Below are 18,343 nucleotides of genomic sequence, written 5' to 3'. Positions count from 1 at the left end.
CATAGAAGGAAACAACTTTTCATGGAAATGCAGTACTTGCTATTGAAATTTTTTCCATCCAACATCACCAATAGGATGACCTTCCGCCCACCTTGACTCTTTAAGTGTTCTCTCCACAGTTGTCATTTTATCTAGTTTCTATTTGTTGGGACCAGTCCAATCCAACTTGCACTTGCCATTTCTGCTTATGAAAGGCCTCTAAATTTATGTGTGTTCCCTTTTGGTCCTTGCCAACTTTCTGGTGTAGTTCCTGTGTTGTTTTAGAATTCGTCTTCAGATACATTGCTTGTCCTGGGATTGGTGAATAATTCCTGCTTCCCAGGAGCTGGCTTATCAAGCCTGCCTTCCTGGTTCCAGAGGCAGGACCCAGACCCACCTAGAAATGTTCTGTTCTCTGCTGCTGAAATCAAAGGGTGTCTCCTTGAGTGGGTTATGCTTTCCATGGCGCTGTCTAAGACAGGACTATGCAAATTATTTAGAGTCTTTAAGAGGAGGAGGAGCATGGCCCCACCCAGTTCATTTAGTCCTGTGTGGCTCCAAGGCAGTTCTTCTCAGTCCTTATTTCTCTGATCAAACTTGCTTTTCCTCTTTCTCCTTTCAGGTTTCTTCTTTTTGTTCTGGATTCACTTTACTGGTCCTTCGCTCTTGCACTCTCTACACACACACACACACACACACACACACACACACACACACTTTCTTTCTGCACTTTATGTATGTTTCCCCACCCCCTTCTCCTCTATTGCTGGGCTCCTTTGTCCCCCTTATTCTTTCCTCTCCACTGCATGGGACATGCTAGGGGCGTGCTCCACATCAGGATCAGAAAGGGGATGTTCCAACAGGGCCTGCCAATAGCCCTTCAGACATCTGGCAAGCTGCACCTGAGGCTGCAAAGCCTAGCCTGCCAATCCACAGCGGAGAGCACATCCCGCCAAACAGCTGACAGGTGACGCGCTGGAGATTCCACAATCATGTTTTTGTCTAAGGGGGAACGAACCAGGCCCCGAACCCGTCCCCCACCCCCACTGCCAGCTCCTCGGGCTAAGTGCTCTCTTTACTTGCGGCCTGCGGTTTCTGCCTGCTCCCTGAAGCCTCACAGAGCACACAGCGGCTGAACCCAGCTCCCCACAAGCACAGTTTGTCTCCACAAGCAGCTTGCCGGGCACAGCCCCTGAGAAATGCAAGGCCGCTTCCCACAAATTGGTGACAACTGGTAGCACAGGATCGGGCCAGGGGGCAGCAAAGACTTCTTCCACCAGGACTGTGGTGACCAAGAGTGCTGCACCTGGAGCAGGCAAGCAATTGGTGAGCTCAGGCCATGTTGGGCCTTCTGACTCTTCTTCCACCCCTACCCCAGGGCCCTTGGGGGATCTAGCTACCCCAGTCCAGCACTGCAATCCCTCATGCCACCTACCTGGCACTCATGTTTCAAGGATCTGTTAGCATATTCTTTTGAGTGCTATGATCAATTAAGATCTAAAAAGTGAAAAAAGCCTAGAAGGGAACAATCGCCTTCCTCAAGTGCTTCATCTTGTTTCTGAGACTCCAGCCCCTAAGAAGGCAAAGAAAAATCACAAGCACATTAAAAAGGCAAAGGGGAGGTCTGAGTCTAAGCAGAGGGAAAAGAGTACTAATTCCTCTAAAATCTCAGACCACAATTCACGAGACCCCAGGGGATCCACGCCCAGAATTCCTGAGGGACCACCAGGTGGGAATCCTCAACACTCCCCAAATAAACCCCCACCATGAAGAGCCAATTCCAAGGGGAGACACTCCAGAAGATCATGGCGACCCCTTGAGGGAACTGACCCTGACCATCCACACAAAGAGGAGGGAAAGTGGTCAGGAGCCAGAGGACTCCAAAGCCCTCCCAAGACTTTTTCAGTCATTGGAGTTATGCTCCACTGATGTCCAAGACTATTCATACATAAGGTTTGACCCATCCTAACCCTCAGGAATCGTAGCCTCTGAGTAAAAGTGCTATGGCTTTTCCTGGGCCTAAATCAAACATTGTGATGCTCCTGATCCCTAAGCACTTCATAGAGTCTGCTAAGGGGGAATGGACCTTTTCTGCATCTTATAGAAAGGCAGTAACAATAGCCCCAAAGTTGTATTCCTTCCAGCAGGAGGGGGAGATTTTTAATACACCCCCTACAGACACCCCAGTGGTCTAAATTATTTCTGGCTCAGTCCTCTCCGTGGATGGAGAGTCCGCCCTCAAAGACACTGTAGACAGGTGCATGGAAGGGGCCATGAAAAGGTCACATGACTCTGCCGCCTTAGCAATGAGAGCCTCAGCAGCTGCCTCCATGGTAGCCACAGTGTTCCTCATATGACTGGACGATCTCATCCAGGACCTCGTCTCGGATCTGGCATGATGGAGGCAAAGCCTGTTAAAATTACACAAGGTACAGGTATTTATCTCTGACTCCACCCTCAGTGCAGTGAGATTCACGTCAAGGTCAGGAGTGGCTTCAATACTGGGCCACTGGAACCTCTGGTTAAAATATTGGCGGGTGGACGCTACTTCTAAGACCAATCTGGCTACACTACCTTTTGATGGGGGAAATCTCTTTGGGGATGCAGCCTTAAAGGACATTCTAGTGGAGCCAAAAGATAAGATAATGCCCTCCTCATGTAAGCAGGCCCATCAGCAGGGGAGGCATTTTTTCCAATTCTTTCACCCCTTTTTGGTCCTCCGCTGGCAGAGAGAGGGGTTTCAGGTCTCAACGTCCCTTCTGGGGCAGATCTAGATCCTCCAGACGGGTTTAGGAACAGGGCAGCCTTTGCTGCCCTGGGCAAGCAGGCCAAACAGCAATCCTGACTCAGGTAGGTCACCCCTTCTTTTCACTTACATGCTAGGGAGGGTACGAGCTCTGATCGTTGGGTACTCAACATCATAAAGCGGGGCTACTGCATAGAACGGACCGAAAACCCACCTCATTGCTTTCCACCCACCCCAACCTCCTGCCTCCCCTCCAAACACAAGGGTATCCAGGAGGTGATTCAACACCTCCTATTGATTGGGGCTATAAAACTGGTGCCAGAGGACCAACAGGGAGCAGTCATCTATTCCATCATCTTTACTGTGCCCAAAGTAGATGGTTCCCTGTGGGCCATTCTAGACTTAAAATACCTCAACTGCTTTGTAAAAAAGAGGAAGTTCCACATGGAATCACTCAGGTCGATCACGGAGGCCCTGCACCATCTGGACTTCCTATCCTCCATAGACCTGAAGGAGGCTTATCTGCATGTACCTATACACAAAAACAGTTGCACTCTGCTGCGCTTCCTCTATGCCAAAGTGCATTACCAATACAGAGTTCTGCCTTTCGGCCTCTCCTCAGCTCCTTGCATGTTCATGAAAGTCCTGGCACCAGTCATAGTGCATCTCTGACTCCTAGGGCTCAGGATTTCTGCTTCTCTAGACAGCTTATTGGTTCAATCTCCATCTCTACAGTCTGCCCAGAGGGACCTCAACACCATGCTACACGTCCTCCAGGACCACAGGTTCCTGGTCAACAGGGAGAAAAGTCAGTTACACCCCTCGCACTAACTGCTACACCTGGGCGTCACGATAGACACAATTTGGAACAAGCTCTTCTTGCCACCAGAGTGCAGAGCCACCCTGGAAATAGAAGTCCATGTTATTGCTCTCCCTATCCAAGATCCTGGGACTGATAGTGGAATCCTGGGACTGACCTTGGAATCGGTTCCATGGGTGTTTTTCCATCTGTGGCCCTTACAGTGGTTCCTGCTACCCCATCACCTGGAGATGGATGTGAAATCCACCAAACAGGTGAGCCTTCCACCCCAAGTGCTACGATCTTCTACACCTCCACACCTCTCCATGGGGAAGGAGTTCCTGGATCCTCCATGAGTCATCATTACCATGGACGCAAGCAAGTGCGGGTGGGGCACCCACTGCCTCCACGAGTTGGATCAAGGAAAGTGGTTAGCTGCCAAAAGGCAACACAGCATCAGCTGGCTGAAGCTCCAAGCAATCCGATTGGCAGTTCTGGCATTCCACCACATAGTCCAAAACCAACAGGCACTGATCCACACGGACAGCCCCATGCTGAAAGCACGCGTGAACCACCGGGGGGGAACCAGGTCAACGTCTTTGCAGGTGGAAGCACTTCTCATGTTCCAGTGGGCCGAACAAAATGTGGCGTCCATAACAGCCCACCACGTGCAAGGCAATCTGAACAATGTGGTGGACTGGCTCAGTAGGGAAGAAATTCTCCCAAGAGAATGGAAACTGAACCTGGAGACCTTCAGGCTCATTTTGGACCCCTTCGGACAGCTGTGTGTGTGGATCAGTTCACGACTCCAACAAATGCTCAGGTACCATGGTTCTTCACCAGGTTTCCCTGCCCGCAAGAGGAAGCGGTGGATGCTCTGTTGGCTCCATGGCCAGAGGAGCTACTGTACGCCTTTCCACCTATTCTGCTCCTTGCCTGGTTTCTGTGATGGGTGAAACTTCTCAAGGCCCAGGTCATACTAGTGGCACTTCTGGCCTCCAAGACCCTGGTTTTCAGAACTCTGGAACCTGGCAGTAGCAGAACCATCTGATAATTCCCATCACAGCGGACCTACTTCAGCAGGGCCCAGTGTTCTCCAGGTCCCCCCTTTGAGCCCATAAAATCCATTCCCTTTCGTCTCCTGACCCTAAAGCTTGCCTTTTTAAATATCCGTCACATTGACATGTAGGGTGTCCGAGCTCCAGGCCCATTCGGTTAACAAGCACCTTTGTATTTTTTCAGAAAACTCTGTGAAGCTGACCCCTTTTTTCATCCCAAGGTGGCCTCACTGTTTTATATGTCCCAGAACATTGTCTTGCCATCTTTTTGTCCAAAGCCAGTGCATCCAGCATAAAAAAACTTGGCACAAGTTAGATGTCTGTAGGTGCCAGAAGACATACTTGAAACTCACAAAACTGATCCAGTCTACAGAGGATTTGTTGTTCGTTTTGTTTTTGCCTCCAAAAACTGGTCAGGCCATGACCTCTGCCTCTATAGCTTGGTGACTCAAGGCGTGCATAGCTCTGGCACATAAAATGCATAACCTTAGGACTTCCACTAAAGTGTTTGCCCGTTCTACCAGGGTGGCCGCCACCTTGGTTGCATTTTCCACTAACACTACAGGCCCAGACATTTGCATGGCAGCTACCTGGAGGGCCCCCTCGGTCTTCACCAGGCACTACAAATTGGATACCTTCACCTCTGCTCAAGCAGCATTTGAAGGCGGGTACTTGAACAAGTCCTTCCCTTGGAGTAGGTGGGGTGCTCTCCACACCATTGGGCTGAAGACTGTAGTATGTCCCCACTCAAGATTACACCCTTGGATGTCAGCAGCAGGGAATAAAACATTGGTTCACTTACCATGAAGGCTGCTTCTTGCTGCTGCATCTAACGGCATCTTGACCCACCCTTCAGCACCCATGCCTGCTCCACATGGACCCTCGGAGTATTTCTAAATTATCTGCCTAGAAATCAAAGATCCTGCTATTGGCCATTTCTTTCCTTTTTACTGGACACCATCTGTTTTTTTTATTTTTTCTGACATACTATTTCCTATTTTTTGGAAGTTCTTTGCACCTGGCTCTGTGGGGTTTTTTGTTTATAATAAGTGTTTCTTCTTCAAAGTACTCTTGGCCTAAAAGAACTGGGTCGGGCAATGCTCCTCCTCCTCCTCTTAAAGACTCTAACTAATTTGCATAGTCCTGCCTTAGAGAGGCACGTGGAGAAGCATAACCCACTCAAGCATGCAGCAGCAAGAAGAAGCCTTCATGGTAAGTGAACCAATGCTCCATTCCTGAAAAGAACAGACATTCATCATGTAAGTGTATTGTTTTCTGAACACAGACAGCCCCACATTACAGTTGCCCAAACAGAATGTTTTTACTACTACTTTCAAATATAGTAGCCTTGCCAGCATATTTGCTTTAGTTGTTTGTATGGTACAATTCCCCCCCCCCCCCGTAAATAGTGAAATAATGTATAAAACCTGCTTCCCATACTTCTGTACAGATTTCTCCAAGATCATGCTAGATCTAACTTGATTTGGAATTTCAAAACACGGGAAGAATTAAGAGATACCCTAGAATCTGAAATGCGCGCGTTTCAGATCGACAGAGAACTTGGCAGTGCTAATGTCATATCCTGGAATCACCATGAATTTGAGGTATGTCTCTACCTAAAGTCTGTGTTGCCTATAACCTCCTGTGATGCTCTTGGTGGTAGTATTCATTACTCTAAGACAGAGAAGAGCAGAATGTAGCGCCCTGCTGCCTAAGCTTTTCTATAAGATCGTCTGTCACTTAAATACTTAAACTTTGATAGTTGTAAGCTAACTTCTGTTCTCTTCTTGCCTCTCACAGTTGTTGTAGGCATTTTTGAAAGAGTGGTGGCAAAATTCCCACTGCGAGTCCTTAATACTGCAGCAAGCCCCTGCTGTACTAGGGTGGGATACCTACAATCCCATATATAGCCACAGCCTCTCATTCTGCATTTTTATAAAAACCCTAATGTTCTAAGCTTCATGCTCTGTTATGAATCTGAGTAAAATATTTGGTATACGCTGGCCAACATGATGGGCAGCACTCCAACAGTAGAGACCTGAAGGAGCTGCTCTGCAACTTAGAAGGCACCCCCAATGGTGGAGTGAAAGGGCTGCTGTTGAATGACTAGGAGCGGCTTCAAGTCATACTGCAGCACCACCATCACAACACCGTCAGGGCTGCCTTCTAAATTGCACAACAGCACCTGTAGGTCCCTGCTGTTGACAGAGGGCTGTCCCTCACATCAGTCTCTTTCTAAAAAAATAAATTAAATATGAGTTTGATAGCTGCCCTACGTGGACTTTCTCTAAAGGGTGGGGTTTAAATGTATTACACTCTGTTTAGAGTCTTCACCCATGGCCATGTATTGAAGGGGTGGTATCACTTTATTTATATACCAAATGTATGCTGCCCCAAACGTCAGTCTCTGGGTGGCTTACAACAACATAAAAACAAGCCAAAACAAAAGTAAAAAACTTAAAACAATTTAAAACCACTATTAAATTTAAAAGCTTGGGTGAAAAGGGTAAGTAATGATTTTTTAAGTTGTCAGAGATGGGGAAGCTCTCCTCTCAACAGGGAGTGTCAGGGCAGCAACAGAGAAGGCCCTTCTGCGTATCCACCAGACAAGCTGGTGGCAGCTGCAGACTGAGCTTTCCGGATGATCTCGGTGAGCGATGGGGCTCATGGAGAAGACGTTCTCTTATAGACATCCTTTTAGGACTCCAGCCAAGACTGAATGGCCAAGTAGTAAATTGTGTTGGTAGAATAACCAGATCCCTAAGCAGTCTCAAGTATGTATCCTGTAAACATAAGATCAGAATACACTTGGCTATATAGAGGTTTTGAACAAATGCAAAACTTAAGGAACCTTCCTTTGCTTGTGGCATGCCCAGGTAGTTAGTGGTGAACCTGGGAATTTCCTCTGCGTTTGCAGCCAAGAATCTGGTACAGGATCCGTTGAATCCATTAGAATGAGGTTCCACGCCTGTGCGGAAGTCTCTCGGCGTTGAGTTTCCTAGCTCCTTTTCGATGCCTGCGCCCCGCCCCACATGACCACGTGACTATTTAAGGTGGGTGGAAGCACAGGCAGCTCAGTTCCTTTGCGACCGCTGTAGGGATCACTCGGTTTCTGCAGCTCCTTCGTGTTTTTCCTTGGCATTTCCTAACTTCTACTTCCACTGGCTTTTTACTGCGGACTGACTTTGGACAATTCTTTGCCTATTGATTCGGACTGATTATTCTCCTGTTGACCCGGACTGTGACTTTTTCGGTTTTCTCTAACGCAACGAAAGATCGGACTGATTTATTGGCAACGAACCTTGGATCGTGAGTAAAATGGATGCCCCGAAGGGAAAGAAAAACTTTAAATGCTGCACTAAATGCAGTGCTAAATTGCCCTCTCAAGACCGCCACAGCTTATGTTTGTTGTGCCTGGGTGAGGCCCACATAATTTCAGCCTGTACGATTTGCAAGTCTTTTTCGAAACAAACTAGGAGAAATAGAGAGCTCCGTCTACGCGCTTCTCTTTACGATGATATGTTAGCTGCGCCCTCCTCTGCAGCAAAATCACCTCAGCCGCATGGCTCGAAGAACCCGGGTTTGGCCCAGTCTAAAACTTGGATGCCTCACGCTAAGGCCCCTAAGTCCTCGAAAAGGCCAGGCGACAAAATGGTGTCTCCGACTGGCCCTGCCAAAAAGAAGAAGCAAGCCAGCCCTATCGGAATCGACTCCTTCGCCAGGATCGGCTCAGGATGTCGAGATTCCCTCGACATCAAAAGTGCATTCATCCAGAATGCAGTCATGACCTCCGATGGCAGAGCCAGCACTTCACTCGATACCAACATGTCCAACTGCTTCAATGTCGAACGAGCCGATACCGACCGCTTTGACACCAAGACCTGAACCTTTCCCGATACCGCTATGTCGATATCGACTGTTTCAGTGCACTCAACATCGAAAGATTTGGAGACTTCGACATCGATGTTGGCATCGAAGGAGACAGACATTAGGAGTTATTTCTACAGACCCACTGACAGCTTCCACGTCAATGCTAATGCCGTGAACATTCTGGATACCGAAGACTAAGGACTTGGTGCCTGCACCGACCCCTATTTGTTCACCATCGACATCAAAGGAAGATGTCCAGGTGTCTGCTCTCAACACTCCAACAAACATCAGCATGGTAACCCCTAGATTCCATGCGCCTATGACCTTTACACTAGAGGATGCTGATGTAGAGGACGTTGAGGCCCCGCCTCTAGATCCCCTTCTGAAGATGTTGGACTCAACCATTGATACACCTTCTACATTCCAGGGATTTCCTCATTCTGAAGAGGAGGATGCTGGGACTGCTCCGCGGATGCCCACGGCCGCGCATCTCACTGCGTCAACTCATTGGCACACATGAGGCTTCAGTCACCATGTGTCCCCGTCACGGGAAACGGCGTTGCCAGGTACAGTGTCGCCTGGTGCTACATATGACTTCCAAGAGGACCGAGCATGGCGGAGGAGATGGCTTTCAACACCAGAGCCGTCTGCTCCTCCACCACCTCCTAAAAAATTCTTTTCCAGTATGAGCACTCAAACAAGAACCCATACTGCCTCAATGGCTACTCAGACTTCGTTGAATATTTCCACGTCGACAGGATCACAAACAGATGTTGTGCCTGCTCCTTCGCCCCCACGAGCGGTATCTCCGAAGCTACTAGTGCACCGTACACTTTCCGATCCTGATTCCAAGGACAGCCACCATGGTTCGTCAGATTTTGAGTCTGACACTGACACTGAGAATTGGATCCTTCGCCAGATGTGGCTACACCTTCCCATGTTTCACCAACAGAAGAATTGAAAGCTTACCATTCCCACATAAGATGAATGGCTAATGCACTGGGCCTGGATCTCACCTCACAGCTTAAGACTATAGACAACCCAGTCTACAATTTTATGCAACAGTCTCAATCATCACAGCCGATTGCACTTCCTTTATTGCCTGTCGTTTCCAATGCAGCACAATGCATGTGGCAGGTACCTCATACATCTACACCAACGTCAAAAAGGCTTGAGGGGCTGTATCGAGTACAAGAGCAGGATAAGCTCTTTTTTTCCTGCTTAAGCACCAGGTCCCAAACTCCTTAGTTATCAACTGTGTTGCTTCCTCCAAATCTGGACAGCGACATACCACTCCTGCAGACAAAGAGGGCAGGAAATTTGATGTGATGGGCAGGAAATTATATTCCACGTCTTGTCTATCGGTTAAGGTGGCCAAATATTCGGCCTGTATGGCCAAGTATAGCTATTGTATCTAGGAAGCTTTAGAGAAAGACTTGGATACACTGTCTCCGGAGAAACTGAAACATCGCTTCCGTAAAACGTTGCAGCAAGCTGGTGACCTTACCTGTCATTTGTTAAGCACGGCAAAGCACTTGGCAGAATTGGAATCACGATCCATTACAACGGCTATCACCCTTCGTCATCATGCCTGGTTACGGTCTGCCGCCCTGCAACAAGATATGAAAGATAAAATAGAAGGACCCCCCTTTGATGGAAAGGGACTCTTTTCAGAGGAGACTGATGCCACCATGGGAAAAAAAATGAAGAAATCTAAACTTACTGCTAAGACCTTTACGTCTGCTACCTCAGTCAACCTCCTACGGGAATAAACAGCGGTCCTATTACCAACCCGGTCATCGTTCAAGCAAGAGGACCGGAGAGACTTCCATAATTTTTTCCAACCCTTCAATAAATGGGCAATGCAACAGAAGGGCCAATTTCCCTCTGATCAACGCAATAAACAGGTGGACGGAAACAGTGCCTTTGAAGCGCAGAAAAGGCCATCGCAACCACCTGGGACTTCCCCTTGTATTCCCTCCCACGACACTAGGGAGGATTTAGTTCCAGCCTACAACATCTCACTGCCGGCCCTACTAGCCACCAACTCCATCAGGTTGGCAAGTAATGCGAAAGCGCAACGTAACATCAGATCGGTGGGTCTTGAAGACTGTGATTTCCGATTACATGATAGAATTCAAGACCCGACCATCTTTCAGGGGCATACGTTTCATGACGGCAACGACGGCCCTACTTCAGGAAGTTCAGGAACTCCTTCAAAAAAAAGGCTATGGTACCAGTGTGATGGTCAAGTCGACGGGAGGGATTCTACTCCCGTTACTTCCAGGTACCAAAGAAGGATGGCGAGATTCGACCAATTATGGACTTACGACATCTAAACAAGTTCACCCATGTGAAAAAGTATTGAATGACGACGTTACAGGACAACCTATCTCTTCTCCATCACGAGAGGTGGCTTGTGAGACTTAAAGGATGCCTACTTTCACATAGGAATCCAGCCCTCCTTTCAGAAATATCTGTGGTTCACTGTGGGGACCTCGCTTTACCAGTACCAAGTTCTGCCGTGTGGACTCTGCACAGCACCCTGTGTGTTCACCAAATGCATGGCGGTGGTGGTCGCCCATTTGAGAACAAAGGGTCTGAAACTGTACCCATACCTAGACGACTGGCTGCTGTCCTCAACAAACAAAGAAGAGTTACTTTCTCAGATAAAGTACATGTTATGCCTTCTCCAGGACCTGGGAATACAGGTCAATTGGAAGAAATCCAACCTGACGCCAGTACCGACCATATTGTTCATAGGAGCTGTGCTCAATGCCACAGCGGGCAGGGTGTTTCTCCCAGAAGACCGTTTTCAGACCCTCGCATCGCTGGTTTAGGAGTTTCAGGCCGCGCCATCTCAAACAACGTGGCACATACATCATCATCATCATTTTTATTATAGCCATTGGCCAGCAGAAATAGAAACAACATACACATCTAATACAACAATACTAAAACACAATAAAACAAAATACAGTCATTCATAAAAAATTAGATTAAAAAGCATAACAGCTCCCACAGTTAAGCACTTAATCGAAACCTTAACCTAATGGCAATATAAAAAATTTTTGCTACAGTTTTTGTAATATCAGAGCTTACATCCGTGAGACAGTAATATGTATAAAAACGCTCGCACCTCCCAGGAAATTTGAGTAACAAAGGGGAAATAAGTTCTTCTCTAGCATCCCAATACAAAGAACAGGATAGCAGAACATGGGTGACAGTTTCCAGGAGGCCAGCACCACAAGGGCAAAAAACCATAGCAGATTGGTCTTTAGCAAACCTCTGTTCCAAAAAAGAAGAGGGCAACACGTTTAAATGAGCCCGAGCAAATGAGACCTGAAATTTAGAAAAGTGCAACGTTGTTAAGTAATTTGCACCTCTATCTCCCCTGGGTGGCAAAATCCCAAAATGCAGAGGGAACAAATCCTGTTGGCCAAAGACATTAGTTCCTGACGTTCAGTGTCATGCAACCGGATAAATAGTATTTCCTTCACCTTATTGCATTCCCGAGTGAGAAGTTCAAAAGGAGAAAGGCCCAGTTGCATTATTTTGTTATTTACATATGTTAGGCATGGCACATACAACGACTGTTAGGTCTGATGGCTTCTTGCAGGTCTACACTGCGGTACACACGCTTGAAAATGAAGAAACTGCAGCTGTGGTTCCTGTCCTCCTTCAATCTGCTCCAGGACAGCCCCACAAAGCTTCTACTATTGCCAGCACCGATCCTTCAATCACTGTCCTGGTGGACACGGCCCTCCAACGTACTCAGAGGAGTGCCGTTTCAACCACAACCCCCTTCGGTTTGGGACTCAGCAGATGCCCCTCTACAAGGTTGGGGCAGTCACTGCAATACTGCCGCAACTCAGGGACTTTGGACACACAGTCAACACCAACTCCACATAAACTTTCTGGAGTTGTTAGCAGTTTTTCAAGCCATGAAGGCCTTCCTGCCTATGCTGCGAGGCCAAGTAGTTCAGTTGCAATTGGACAGCACCACTGCTATCGCTTACCTGAACAGGCAGGGGGGCACTGTCTCCAGACTGCTCTGTGCACAGAGCATTCAGATCTGGCATTGGTGCATCAAGCACAGTATAACACCAGTAGCAATGCACATCAAGGAATCAGACAATGTCCTAGCGGACGGTCTCAGCCACTCGTTCTCAATAGACCGACACGAGTGGGAACTGAACGACCGTTACCTCCAGAGACTCTTCGACCTCTGGGGTCATCCTCAGGTAGACTTGTTTGCTACGACACAGAATGCAAAGTGCAGACTGTTCCGCTCCAGAGCGGGACACGATCCATGTTCGCTGGGGGATGCATTCCAACTGGGCTGGTCACTCCATCATACGTACATGATCCCCCACTTGCCACTTGTGAGCAGAGTAATAGCTCGTCTCTTGAATGCTCCCTCAAAGTGCATCTTGATCACACCATGATGGCCACACCAAGCATGGTTTCCGCATTTGCTCAAACTGACTTCCCGCACTTACCAGAGACTTCCGAACTGCCCAGACCTACTCATTCAAGAGGGTGGCAGAGTGTTACATCCCGAAGTTCTCACACTGCAACTGACAGCGTGATGGATTGCCTGCTAAAAAGATCCTGCTGAACGAACGTAAACTATCTACGAGGCAAAACTACACCAGCAAGTGGAAGCAGTTTGAGGTTTACTCAAAGACTCACGGCTTCCATCCCAGACAGGCCACTGTTTGGGAGGTCTTGCTATACATGACAAGCCTGAAAACATCACAGTTGTCTAACTCAGGGATCCTCAACGTTGGGCCCCCAGATGTTCTTGGACTTCAACTCCCATAATCCCCAGCCAAAGGCCACTGGGCCTGGGGATTATGGGAGTTGAAGTCCAAGAACATCTGGGGGCCCAATGTTGAGGATCCCTGGTCTAACGTATCCATACAGGTGCACCTAGCAGCTCTCTCTTCTCGACATCCTGGCTGGGATGGTAGGACGCCATTCTCCCATTCCTCCTGTAAAAGTTTCTTGAAGGGACTTACGAATCTCTACCTTCCTATACGCAAACCAATGGAATCTTGGAGCATCTCTCTGGTCCTCTCTGCTCTAACAGAAACACCGTTCGAGCCAATGAGTTCGGCTTCACTTAGGCAGCTTTTAAGGACACATGTCTTCTTAGTGGCTATCACCACTGCTTGCAGGGTGAGTGAACTGACTGCCCTCCGTATGGACGTGCCATATGCTCGGTTCTATCTGGACAAGGTCCTCCTACATCCAGACATCACCTTTGTGCCTAAGATAGTTTCAGATTTCCATGTCAACCAAGACATAGTTCTGCCCACTTTCTTTAGATCTCCCTCCATGCCTTTGGAGAAAGCACTTCATTCCCTGGATGTCCGCAGGGCTCTACTATATTATCTCTCCAGCACTAAAGCATTCCGAAAGAGAAAAAAGCTCCTGGTGTCGTATAAGGGCTCTACTATGGAACAGTCACTATCCAGACAATGTCTGTCTCATTGTCTGGTGGAAACCATCCACCTGGCCTACTCAATACAGAAAGTACCAGCCCCGAAATCTATCAAGGTGCACTCCACAAGGGCGTTTGGCACTTCTGCAGCTTTCCTGTTGGGGGTTTCCTTCCCTGATATTTGTAAGGCTGCTACCTGGTCTTCAGAGGAACCATTTGTGAAGCATTATGCTATTGACCTGCACTCCGCAGCAGAGGCGAACTTTGGGAGAGGTGTCCTCAAAAGGGTGTTACAATAATCCACTGCTCCCTCCTCCTTTGGGAGCTAACTAAAGACTCATTCTAATGGATTCAACGGATCCCATACCAGATAAACAGGTTGCTCACCTGTAACTGATGATCTGGTAGAGATCCGTTGATATCCATTAGATCCTCCCGAACCTCCCCTCTGCAGTGGACTGTGGGTCTCTCTAGTAGAACTTACCATCTATTTGACTGCTTCGGCGGTCTCCAAGGAACTGAGCTGCCTGAGCTTCCTCTCGCCTTAAATAGCCACGTGGTCATGTGGGGCGGGGTGCAGGCGCCGAAAAGGAGCTAGGAAACTCGACGCCGAGATACTTCCGCGCAGGCACAGAACCCCATTCTAATGGATATCAACGGATCTCTCCCAGGTAATCAGTTACAGGTGAGCAACCTGTTTTTCTGTACACTCAAGACTTCATTAAGGGAAGTCTTTTCAGCGTCCCCTCTTGTATTAGTAACTTCCTTGGAATTTGAGCTGCCAGCCATTGTTCATGGCAGTATTGTTATCTATGTTGTGTTCTGTTAAACTGTAACACAACAAAAAATAGGGGGAAAGATCAGCATAACAGACTTGAGAAGTTTCCCTCTTGAATAAACATTCATAAATCAAAATATGCTCCTTAAATGAATTCACAAAGAACAAATTATACCAGCACCTACATTAATATTTATTTATTTATTTGCGGTACAAGACCAAACATAACATACATACAACAAACAGCAATAATACAATTATCAGAAGAAGCAAAAGCGGGGTGAGAGAATAACGCATAAAACATATCATTTAAAATTTGTTAAAACATTTCTTAATTTTATAGCAGCTGCACAAAATCTGGCCATAGCCAAGGTAATTCCCTTGTGCCAACCTGACAGGAAGAGCTCAACATAGAACTCATCCTGATGTCCCAAAAATTTGCACAAATAAGGTTCGAGCCAGAAGGTACGGATGGTTTTGTAGAAGGTAAAATGTAAGAGCACATGCGCAGTTGTCTCAACCACTTCTGCACCACAGGGACATAGTCGATCCTTATAAGGAACGACCTTATACCTTTCCTCCAAAACCATAGATGGTGAGACATTAAATCGAGCCTGGGAGAATGCTCTCCTTTGGGAACACCTACATTAATCTCTAGAAATCATTCTTCATTGAATATAGAAATAGTTGCTCTTATGTTTAATGAATATTTTTGAAGGTTATAGAAGTATTGGTGCATTTGTGATTTATACATTTAGGAGCTCTCTGTGTTGTATCTTTATCTCCAAACTTTATTTCTAAGTGTCTCTACTAAACTTTAACACTCAAGCACAAAAAATCCTTTTTTTCTCCCTAGAAAAGTGTTCAACAGTAAGATAGACATAGTCATAGTTGTGTAGTATGTAAATTATACTTCATTAGTTGAAAGTCACGTATTCTGTAACTGAAGCTTGACTACTTAACAGTAACATTAGAAACTTCTGTATTTCTTTTTTCCCTTATGCAAAAGGTGAAGTACGATTGCCTGTCAGAGGAAATAAAAATAGGGGATTATTATCTGAGATTATTATTGGAAGAAGATGAAAGTGAAGAAAGTGGAGCAATAAAAAAATCGTGAGTTGCTATTATCCAAATGAGTTCTCAAATTTTATTATCTGCTTTATAAGGCATTCTACTTTTTAAAAAATTCTGTGCCTTTCTTGCCCACAGGTATGAGTTTTTCAATGAATTGTACCACCGTTTCCTGCTGACCCCTAAAATAAACATGAAATGCCTCTGTTTGCAAGCCCTGGCTATTGTTTATAGCAGATGTTATGAGGAAATAGGCCCATTTGCTGACACTAGATACATTGTAGGGATGCTGGAAAGGGTAAGTGCTGCTTTATTACTGTTAAGTTTTGAGGAGCAGGGTAGGGAAATAAAGCTTACTGAAGTTCTCCTGGAACTCCATCTAGTAGTGTCTAATGATGTATAATCGGTCATTTCTATCTTTTACTTTAAAATACCTTGATGTGGAGAATTTGACTTAACTGTACCATCTCTTTATTTTTTGTATTTTTAATGTGAAGGTGTTACAAGATAAACTTGCAGTGCAATATTTCTACCTTCATTTTTAAAGCACCTTAAAAAAAAAAAAAGCCTGACCCTACCCCCCACCCCCCACCCCATTGCTAAACATGTTTTATCAAATGAAACATTTGCATGGATCAATTTGCCAAAGGTACTCAAGTTTTTGGCTATTAACAGACTTGTAAGCAGAAAAATAAGGAAGCTAAAACAGTGATGAATTGGGCAGGGGGAACAGCCCTTATGACTCTTTTAGTTAAGAGATCTGCGTTGAGTTCCTGGGTCTGTTTTATTTCTCTATACAGTTACACTTTATCATGCTATTGCCCTAGTCACTTTCAAACACTTGTGTGTTTACAATAAATCAGATTATTTAGAATCTAACCACATGCGTGCACACAGAGTTTGGGGTTTATATGATTGTATTCTTAACAAAGTAGTCTGTGGTCACATGTATTATAAAAGGGAGAGGGTAGATTATTGCTTTTACAGCACTCTTCTCTGGTTCTTCCCTTCATTAAAAGCTGTATATCTTTCTTCAGTGCACTGATAGGCTTGAGCGGGACAGACTGATACTATTCCTCAACAAGCTGATTCTCAACAAGGTGAGCTACATTTACAAAACCTTTACAGTTGTTAATACTTCCAAGTTGTCTGTCCCTTTTTCTAGTTTAAAGCTGGCCTTGACCATTTTTATTTATTCTTTTAGGAGCCAGAGAAAATTACCAGACTTCATGATGGACATTGTGTAGGGGGAGGGTAAATGGGCTTCTCTTTATCCCCAGGGACAACAGGGACAAATTAAGATTTCATTAAAAACCTCTGTCTCTGAATATCCTAGGCTAGGCACCATCGTTACATTTCTAGACACCATTGCGCTCTCGTGCCTGGGATTTGTCAAGCCATGTTTAACTCTGTTCCGTTAGGAACGCCCAACACTATAATCTATTCTTAAACAAAGTCTTTAAGGGGCAAGGATATATGCACCTCCTCCCACCCCCCATACACTGAATGTGTTAAACGTATGGAAGTGTCTTGGACAGTGTCAGATAATTGGTAATCCAGGTCAGTTGACTCAGATTCTATCTGGGCCAGCATTGTCTACTCTACATTGATTAGCAGTAGCTCTCGAAGGTTTCATGCAGAAACCTTGGAGAGCTACTGCTTTCCTATCCCTCTCTGGAGATGCTGGGGAGTGAACTAGGGGCCTTCCGCATGCAGGTGTTCTGCCACTAAGCTACAGCCCCTAACTAAATCTGTGGTTGTAGAATAGTTTAAAAAGAGATCACAGTTTTTTATTATAAATACAATTTATTTTATAGGACATTAAATACACTTTTTATAAATAGTAATATATCAAGTTTACATTTTTACATACATACTAGCTAGCCTGGGTGCAGAGCATCTGTGCCTCTAGTTCTCCTTCCTCCTTTCCTGTCTAAGCTGTTTCCCCCCGTTTCCCAGCCACCCCAGCTGCCACTACTGCTTTCTATCCTGCCGCCACCACCATTTTCCTTCTCTCCCCCACTGCTGTTTCCTGCCTGACCACCACCATCTCCCCCCCCCCATCGCTGCTGACATTTTCTCCCCCTCACACACACACACTGCCACCATTTTCTTTCCCCCGGCTGCTGAAACCAGGGCCAGACCATCTCGCCACCACTGCCTCCTCCTGGCGGCCAGGCTATGCTGGCCCGCCACCACCATCTCTGGGTGGCCAGGGCCCGCCACCGCCTCCTTACCCCGGCAGACCAGGGCCAGGCCATCCCACCGCTGCCTCTCGCCTCCTCCTTACCCAGGCAGGCCAGGGCCAGGCCATCCCACTGCCGCCGGCCAGCTCCTCAGGGAGACAGGGCTTCGCCCACCAGCCGGCCGCCTCCTCACATGTGTGCGGAACTCTCGCAAGAGTTCCACCACGCATGTGATTTCCGCCACACATCTGTCTGGCTAAGAGAATTAAGTATATATAGATAGATATATAGATATGTATATTTTAAAACTTGCATCCTGTTTTTCTTGCATTAAAACCAAAGTAGTTTGCAAACATCAGTAAAACCAAATTTAAAAAATTGACAGAACTTTAACAAAAATATCAAAA

The 18,343-nt window shown here is 46.5% G+C and overlaps 1 protein-coding gene across 12 annotated transcripts in view; it reads left to right on the top strand.

Moving 5' to 3' along the window:
• Positions 1-18,343, top strand: part of DNAJC13 (DnaJ heat shock protein family (Hsp40) member C13) — a 98,411-nt gene that overhangs the window by 43,190 nt on the left and 36,878 nt on the right. For all 12 annotated transcript variants that reach the window (XR_008309977.1, XM_053262494.1, XM_053262492.1 and 9 more), the window contains 4 exons: positions 6,033-6,186; positions 15,689-15,792; positions 15,889-16,048; positions 16,788-16,850. Coding sequence is in view for 11 of the 12 variants with exons in the window: in XM_053262494.1 (XP_053118469.1) it covers positions 6,033-6,186; positions 15,689-15,792; positions 15,889-16,048; positions 16,788-16,850 (481 nt within the window). In the remaining variant the exon portion in view is untranslated. The remainder of the gene's footprint in view (positions 1-6,032; positions 6,187-15,688; positions 15,793-15,888; positions 16,049-16,787; positions 16,851-18,343) is intronic.

This window comes from Hemicordylus capensis, chromosome 6 (assembly GCF_027244095.1).
Source record: "Hemicordylus capensis ecotype Gifberg chromosome 6, rHemCap1.1.pri, whole genome shotgun sequence".
In the NCBI taxonomy this organism is placed as follows: domain Eukaryota; kingdom Metazoa; phylum Chordata; class Lepidosauria; order Squamata; family Cordylidae; genus Hemicordylus; species Hemicordylus capensis.
Note: the sequence above shows the minus strand (reverse complement) of the source record. Positions and strands in the feature narration are given on the sequence as shown.